The following is an 8,919-nucleotide window of genomic DNA, read 5'->3' on the forward strand; positions in this document are numbered from 1 at the left end:
ACGTTAGTAACTACAAGTTACTTTACAAAATAAGCTTTTACACACAAACCATCATATTAGCTTTTTAAAAATATTGTCAATTGATTTGAGCTTCCCAGCAGTGTTTGAAATAGTACAATTAATTGAATGCAGTTTCTTTCTTGTTTATTTTTTTAATATATTCACAATTGTAAATTGTTGCTGCTGTTACTTCTCTTGCCTGAGGATGGCGCTCGTTGCCAAGTGTAGAGCCTGCCGGCAGAAACTGAAAGAGACGTGGGTAACTTGTCCCTGAGTTTAGTCTTTAAAGTAGAACTTCTTGATAGTGCCCGTTCTGTTTTCGTCCCCCCTCCTCTTCCTTTTCCATCCCCTCCTCTTCATCCTCCTCCTCGTCCTGCGTCATCACTTTTAACCACAGTTTCAATTGCCACCCATGGTTTAGGAAACCAATCGTCGTTGTGATGAATGGAGACCTGCCTGACAAGTCAAGAGAAAGGTCCCAAATACCGCCGCCCTACGTCACGTCGGACACTGAAAGCTCACTGGTCACATTCCTGATTGCGTGGCCCCCGAAGGCGGAAGCGAGGCGTCTCTGTGATGTGACGAGAGCAAGATGATCGCGGATCTGTTGATATTCGGGTAATTTGTTCAATGTCCGACGTGATTGTGTTCAGAGACAGTTGTTTGATTTAACTGACTCGTTCCTCGTGTGTGTCACTCTACACGCTGGCCTCAGTTAGGTGACGGTGTACCAAGCTAACTAGCTCCGCGCTAATGCCAGCTCAGCAGCTAACGTTAGCCCCGCAGGTAAACAGCCTCACCTGTAAACAAACACTCTTGTGTCTCTCTGCTCTCCAGGACCTTGCTGGTGAACGCAGGGGCTGTGCTGAATTTCAAACTGTGAGTATAGAGTATAAGTATTATCCTCTCAATAATATACACGGAGTACAAGAAGTTGCCAGGAAACTGAATTACTGGAAAGACAGACACAAAGACAATGTATGTGTGAAATTCTCCAGTGACAATCAAAGCATAGATTCTTACAATAGAACAGTAGATATAGACAACTTACAGTTTGACTTCATGTATATATTTCTAATTATCACTGTACATGTGCCAGTGTTAGTCTGCTGATTTCACCCACATTCCTTCAGATGTTCTGAAGTTTACATGCGTCAGACAGAAAACAATAACAAAATAATAATTTTCAAGACAATGTAGATCCCATGCAGAGCAACAGGAAACAGCAAAAACATTAGTACAATAACACAGCAGTGTCATTATCCTTTATTCATTCAAACAACATGAATAATGGCAATATTGACAAGAAATAATCAATAATTCAAATAAATAATAATCATAATGTCAATGTTTACAAAATGTGAAAAGAGGCCGTTATGAATAAAAACTAAATTCCCAGTAAAGTAATCAAATAAAGCGACTGGAGTCTGACTGTGGATGTTTTGCAGCAAAAGGAAAGAGACCCAGGGATTTGGAGATGACTCCAGAGCACCAACAACAGGTGTGTGTGACTGTTCAAGACAGAGATGGAGACACAATTCAGAAAATGTGTGTGTCACAGATTCATGAAACAAACCATCATTCTATTTTTTCAGGTGACAACATCAGAGAGTTTCTACTCAGCCTGCGATACTTTCGAATTTTCATCGCTCTGTGGAACATCTTCATCATGTTCTGCATGATTGTGTAAGTAATAATGCTGTTGGCCAAATGCTGCTCTTATATCTTAAAATAGGCGCAAAGTTGAATGTGCTGCTCTCTCATCAGGTGGCCATTATTTCTGTTTATTCTTGTGACTTTGAAGAAAAGGAGTGACAATATTCTATATTTTTGATATCAGCAATTTCAAGGAAAGGAGACCTAAACCAACAATAAATAGATAATCAACCGGTGCTACTAATAACTATTGTCTTATAACCCTGCACCAAAGAGCTTTATTGTTCAAAATAATAAACACACATCAATGAGCCACACCGTTACACTGGAATATATGTTTCTTAATTGACACTGTACTTTATTCTGACTCAATCCCACGTGCAGTCCAGTGCCATGTACACTTACTATCTCAACACAAGTTTATCATTTATGGAGGAAAACAATCCCCGATAATCAGCTGTTTTTTTGAAATTACCGAGCCCTTTTACAAATGACCTGTTATTCAAGATTTAATTTAGTAGTAGCCAGTGGGTTTGGGTTTGAGTGTCACAGATTGAATAAGGAAGTCAGAGAGTAATTCATTGGGTTTTGTTGACAGTATGAAAAATACATAAATTATGCTTAAAAAAACGTTGAGTTTCTGCTGCTCTAGATAGTAAAGACGTGGCACAGTTAAAGCTTTAATCCAAATATAATTAAAAAGTTGATATCGCTCTCAGATTGATTGACGGCTCTTGCAATACAGGGACACTACGCAACTATGGCGTTCATGTTTTCTAAGGCAGTTAAAATTTATTTTACATCAAACTCATTGCATGCTTGTGGCACAGGGTTGAAATAGGCCTCCAACTAAAATCTGTTTAATAAACACAACATTTATTTTATTTATATATTTAGTCACAGCTTTCAAGAAAGAATATTAATACTTAGCAATGTGAGGTTTCCGGTTCACATAAGCAAACCCAGTTTTCCCTCCTCCATCCTGCATCAACTATACTTCTACATTTTCAAAAATACCTTTTGACAAAACATCGTTTAATTGTGGTGTGACCTTGTTTATCATCTAACTGTCTGAATGTCTTCAATCCTCACAGGTTGTTTGGATCATGATCCACATTTTGCAGGGACCAGAATCCCTCCTTTTTCAAGATGGACACTCTGAACTTCTCCTTGCTAGAACTTCTCCTTGATAGAACTTGTCTGTTGCTTTGGCCATTTAAACATTTAGCTCCATTTTCTTCAGCACCTCAAATTCAAAATCTCCTTCTGGCTGTACAGGAATTTATAAATCGCTGTATTTATTTTGTCTCATAGAAGATGTCACTTTTCTTTTTTCTGTTTAAGCTGTAACTATAGGAACAACCCTGCCCTCTGCTGGACATGTGACGTAATGTGCCCTCTTGCTTCAGAACAGAACATGGGACGTTTTCTTCTTTACAGTGATGGGCAGCCTTCAATAACAGGATAGAAAATGTTTTTCACTTGAGGATCCCATTCTGTCCTAAAACCTCACATTCATCTACTGTAGAGCTGGTGGAGAACCATTGACCTCAATGATAATTTTCCTAAATTTTTTCCCCCCTTACCTTCTAAGGCAGGCAGATATCGGCTGGATCCAACATACAAGTCACAATGATCTCAGCCGCTGTATGATATGATATGATAAATGGCTCTAACATCATCAAATTTACCTGCTGTTATGTGCAGCCTCTCAGATAAACAATGTAATCTCCTTTTGTTCTGGGTCACCTGTGCTGTAAGTAAAAGTATCTGCACTATAATGTAAATGTGTCCTTATTCTTAACAATTAAAATACAGTTTCTTATCCAGGCGTCTGTTCATTGACTTGAATATTATGACTGAATATGATGACCATATATTTGAGCAGGGAATGAGTCAAACTGGCTTTTGCCGCTAGTTGTGGCTGTTCGGGAGCCACTGACCCGCTCCTACCGCTGATTTATTCTATTCTTTTTCACCTGTATTCTTTGGGCTGCTGTTATAACCAAACTTAACATATTAAGTTATAATAATAATTATAATACATGATATTTATATAGTGCCTTTCAGGGAACTCAAAGCGCTTTAGGAGAGACTGAAAGGTGGTGACGGACTCGGGGGTGGCAGATCTCTCGGGGGAGGGAGTTCCACAGCCTGGGAGCTACCCTGGAGAAGGCTCGGTCCACAAAAGTGCGGAGGTTGGTTTTATGGGTGGAGAAGAAACCGGCAGAGGTGGATCTCAGGGACCATGGGGGTTGGTAGGGGGAGAGGAGGTCAGTGAGATATTCAAGACAATGGAGGGGTGTGAAGGTGAGGACCAGGATTATGATGGTAATCCAGTGAAGTTCTTTTAGGACTGTGGTGATGTTGTGCCAGGATTTGGTGTGAGTGATAAGCCGGGCGGCTGCCTTCTGGACCAGTTGGAGTCTACTGATGGAGCTGGAGCTGATGCCATGGAGGAGGGAGTTGCAATAATCGAGACGGAAAAGCAACTTACAATAATTGCATTCAACCATGAAGATACTACCCCAAAAGTACAAGAATCAAGAGAGTACATTAACATTTATCAAACAGGCAAAAAAACAGCTTCAAGTGCTCCATTAAAAAAAAAAGCTTTCTTTTTCAGGCTGTGATGGAAACATTTGGGTTTTCTGCTGTCCTGACTAGTTGTAAACTAATTTTAATTACACAAATTACTGGTTCCCATATTTTTGCCATTTTAACTGCGCTCTGTGTAACTGGCGAGATGCCGCGGGTTGCCAGGTTTCGAGAGATTTCTGCAAAAATGTTGGTATTACAATAATAGAAAATGAAAGTAAGTGAGTTTTTTTTTCTCTCCCCCCCCCATAACCTTTATTCAAATGAACAATACAAACACAGGTACAACACATTTTAAAGTAAGCGAGTTCAAATGACTCAACGAGAGTCGCCGCCGTTACGTATTACGGCGGCGACGCTGACGTACGATCCCGCGGCCAGTGCGGCGTCTGACGTCATCGTCGGCGTCTATGGCAGACGCATCCTCGAAACAGCAGTCGCCCAGCTACGACCTGTTCTTTCCCTCTCGTACTGGTATGAAACCACGTCGGTTACTCCGCCGCGGTCGTGTCGTGATCGTTCCCATCTTAGCGGGAATTGGGCGTCGTCAAACGGGGCAATATCCGGTTCGTTGCCGAGCCTCTCTTGTACCAGGCTAACACCACCTAGCTAAAGCTAACTGGCCCCACTAACAAAGCGAGTGTGTAGTTTGTCGGGGATCTAGGTTCATTCAGTGTTTTCCTTTTAGGGCCATTCTGTCAATGTACGTGCTGGAAAACTCACACGTTCACACCGGTGGTTGGTCGTGGCTGCTTCGTAGCCAGAATGATGCGCTTCCGTTACTTCATTCACATGTTCGACCAAATGGCTTTAGGTTGTTTTACTTATCTCGTCATCTGTGCTGTCAAAACAACAACCGGTGCTCACAACCGGGGAGCTTTTCAAAACATAGACGAGAGACACCTAGAAGAAAAGCCAATGCCACCTTTACACGTTTAAAGTAGGTCATTTGAACAACAGGTTCATTTCATAATCATTATTGTTATGTTTTATACAATATAGTGTCTGGTATTTGAAACGTAAAAAAAGATTGGGATTAAACGCCAATCACATCTTTGCAGAGCCTGAAGTGACATCGGCAAATTACTTGTTTCTATCAAGCCTCCAAAACCCTACGGTTTTAGTTTTATATTTATATATATGATAAAGAGAAGAGCAAACCCTGCCATTTGAGAATCAGGAACCTGGGAATGTTTTGGGTTTTATGTTCACAAAATGTGCCCTTATTTTCCTGTCAAATGATTTAACTCTGGCCATATTAGTATTGAGCAAATCAGTCGGTCATCCTCTTCCTCTCACACTTGATTTTCCCGTGTCGCTTTGCAGCTGAGGAGCAGCTGCTGGGATGCCAAAGAAGTTCCAGGGCGAGAACTCCAAGGCGGTCACAGCCAGAGCCCGCAAGGCCGAGGCCAAGGCAGTGGCAGACGCCCGCAAGAAGAAGGAAGAGGAGGATGCTTTGTGGCAGGAAACGGACAAACATGTACTGAAAAAAGAGCAGAGAAAGGTGAGCCATCTCTCCAGCTTGCAGCGTGCTCAAAGATTAAATTACAAAATATTTAGGTGTGACAAAGGAATAAACACGACAGTGAGGCTGACATAACTTTCACAGTAGAAAATGGGGACTGGGCTTGGGTCTGCGTTTGTTTAACACACACACACACACACACACACACACACACACATCAACATGTCTAAAGTCTAGAGAGCGTTAGGTCTTGATTAGCAACTCGTCACAAAACAGCACAAACACACAATAAAAAAAGAACACATTTCTTTCGCTTAACTTAATCAGCATTTAAGTAATTAGGGGGCCAGAAATCTTAAATATCTTAATGTACATAGTGTGCAAAGAGCTTAATACAGCTACATTAACTGTAGTGAGAGGAAGACGCAGAAAAATGATCTTACTTCATGGATTTAATGTACGTATAACTGTCCCAGAAAGGCTGAGCAATGGACTTTGGTCTTAACTGGGGATTTATTTTAACCTGTCTTTATTAACATGGGAGACTGTGTATACTGTAAGTATTTCGTTATATAATTGTTTTTTCTCTATGATCTTGGACAAACATCGGCTAGGAGATTGCAGATGTGGTATGGCCAAACGACTTATAGCAGAAATATCACATCATCTTATTTAGATGGATTAAATGCACAAATTCTTGCTACACTATCTATACATGTAACAGTTTTGAAGAATCGTCTAAGAGGAGGTATTTTGTTTTGAAGCAATGTGTTTGGTCTGTAAGAGAATGAATATCTGCAGAGTTTCGTCAGCAGAAACGCTCTCCCAGCCTAATAAGACGGCTCGCTGCATTTGCAGGATGACAAGGAGAAGAAGAGGATGGAACTCCTGGAGAGGAAAAAGGAAAACCAGCGTCTTCTGGATGAGGAGAGTGCCAGGATTAAAGGCAAAGCCTTAAGGGAGGCTGCAGCCGGAGGGAAAATGACTCGTGCCCAGATTGAGGAGACTCTTCTGAACGAGGAGCAGGACCAGCAGCTCGACCCGAAAGGTAAAGACTCAGGTTGAAGGTGTTGGTAAATGTGTGATGGTTAAAATAATGATGAAGCTCGAGTGGGGGATCAGATCAAATCAAACAGCAGTGGCTGTTTCGGGATCAAACCCAGGAGTAGATTTTGTTTAACCGTTGTCGTGTCTAAAATTAAATTCACAGAAAAGAACCACCTGGAGACTCCACTAGAGGAGAACGTGAACAGAATTATCCCAGAAGAAGGAACAGAGGAAGCCAGAACAATAGAAGATGCCATCGCAGTGCTTAGGTACATTTACGGTTTTTACTATCTGTGACATCCTGTAATTTCTGCATGTTCAATTAATTCAAAGTGTATAGGCATGTAAATTGACTGTGACCCTTGAATGTGAACAACTCGTTATCACTCACCCTGTCCTACCTACTCCCAGCACGGGGCCTGAGGACCTGGACCGCCACCCAGAGCGGAGGCTGAAAGCAGCGTTTCTCGCCTATGAGGAGGCCAACATGTCCCGCCTAAAAAATGAGAACCCCAACATGAGATTGTCGCAGCTGAAGCAACAGTTGAAGAAGGAGTGGATGAAGGCACCAGAGAATCCCCTGAACCAGCGCTTTTCCACGTACAACTCAAAGTGAATGCACTCCTTCCGCCGGTAATGCCATTTGAAAACTGCACATCGGAGAGTTTCATTTAAAAAACGAGTGCTGCTGACGAGAACATCGGCACTTCCTGCTCAGAAACAGTATCTCCGGCACCAGAGGACTCTTCTTTGTTGTTCCACTCACTTGCAAGGAGACGCTCACCCCCCACCTCATCAACGTCACAACTGATCATCGTGTGTGTGTGTGCACGTGGCCCTTTAATGAGGAATCTCAGCATCTAATAAATTTAATTTCATCTCTTTTTTTTTTAAAGCACTTCTGGGAAGCTGGGGAAGATGTCTTCAGAGTAACTTATTAAAGTTCACCATTCAAATAATCAACATATGCTGTTTCTTGTAAATGGTCTTTCTTGAAGAACCACACTGTCTGACGTCAAACATTTTTTGGCAGCTGCTGCAGCTTTTTAAGAAGAGAAGATAATGGAAATGCAGAGATCAAACTTTACCTAACATTCAAGGAGAAAGTAGACAATATCTGATCAGGCACAGTTTATAGTTCATTTAAAATAGTTGAATGAGTTTAGGTTTTGGATACTTAGGGTTAGGGAATTAAGGGACCAGTTTCTTGTTTCTATGGCAGAACAGTTGGCCTTGAGAATCAAGGCCACTGTCCCCAGTGGATAAAGAGTGTTTCTCTGAATATACACTGATACGAAGTTCATTTCCTACCAGGCTACCAATATATCCTCACCGTGTTTTAGGCAACTTAAGCTGTTTTTAGAGACATGAACTGTCCGCACCCAATTTTCCGGACATTTTCTGTAGTTTGCTGTTAACTTTGCCGAACACGTCTGTCTGGGTCAGACATGTTCACACCAGCGGGCATTTCAGAGTCTGTTGAATGCAGCAAATGTCAAATGAACCTTGTGTGTGCTGTGACTCTTGACTGCGGAGTTGGTGCGAAGCTAATGGTTAAAGGGCTGAGGTATGAGTTTTGACTAGTGAGATTTCCTCACAGCCTTACACACGTACCTGACGTAATGCTGCTGATGCCCCTATTTTCAAGGCACTGACCTCAGCTCGGCTTGATATAATATTGCCATGGGCAGAGTTGAGGTATACATTTGGCCTCATATCTTGTCAGAGCCCTGGTGTGCCTTCTTTTAAGTGAAGTCGCTCGATTGTGTTAACCCACCTGTACCAACTAGAACTTTAACGTCCTTACAGCATTACCAAAATGAGACATTCGTCTTTAAAAAAACAAAACAACCCTCTCTGGATCTCAGTAGGTGACTGGCCTCTCTGTCTGCTGTACTCCTTTGCTTTAGCTAAAGCTATGACTTTGAATTCCTAGCCTTCAAGATAATGTTGGGATGGTGAAATCTCAGTTGAAAACCTCAGCTGTTCTGCTGCTGTGTTACTGTGTCACCGATCACGAATCACCGTTTAATTTTAATGAGCCATATAAAGATCACAACAGGATCGTTCGCTACTGTGTGGAGAGACGTCTCTGGAAGAAACAAAACGATACAACAACAAACTGAATTTATCGTGGAATTACTTTTTAAAAA

At 41.7% G+C, this 8,919-nt stretch overlaps 2 protein-coding genes across 2 annotated transcripts; both read left to right on the forward strand.

Annotated features, from left to right (window-relative positions):
* The first annotated feature begins 464 nt into the window (after positions 1 to 464).
* Positions 465 to 3,481, forward strand: smim7 (small integral membrane protein 7). Its single transcript, XM_035647894.2, has 5 exons — positions 465 to 618; positions 838 to 879; positions 1,449 to 1,501; positions 1,596 to 1,686; positions 2,751 to 3,481. The coding sequence occupies exons 1-5, from the start codon at positions 593 to 595 to the stop codon at positions 2,764 to 2,766; spliced, it is 228 nt and encodes a 75-aa protein (XP_035503787.1). The 5' UTR covers positions 465 to 592; the 3' UTR covers positions 2,767 to 3,481.
* Positions 3,482 to 4,580: 1,099 nt separating this feature from the next.
* ccdc124 (coiled-coil domain containing 124) lies at positions 4,581 to 7,729 on the forward strand. The gene is made up of 5 exons (XM_035648546.2): positions 4,581 to 4,728; positions 5,581 to 5,758; positions 6,578 to 6,767; positions 6,930 to 7,035; positions 7,178 to 7,729. Exons 2-5 carry the CDS (start codon positions 5,600 to 5,602, stop codon positions 7,380 to 7,382), a joined length of 660 nt encoding a protein of 219 aa, XP_035504439.2. The 5' UTR covers positions 4,581 to 4,728; positions 5,581 to 5,599; the 3' UTR covers positions 7,383 to 7,729.
* Positions 7,730 to 8,919: the final 1,190 nt, after the last annotated feature.

Source organism: Scophthalmus maximus, chromosome 13, assembly GCF_022379125.1.
Source record: "Scophthalmus maximus strain ysfricsl-2021 chromosome 13, ASM2237912v1, whole genome shotgun sequence".
NCBI classification, from domain to species: Eukaryota; Metazoa; Chordata; class Actinopteri; order Pleuronectiformes; family Scophthalmidae; genus Scophthalmus; species Scophthalmus maximus.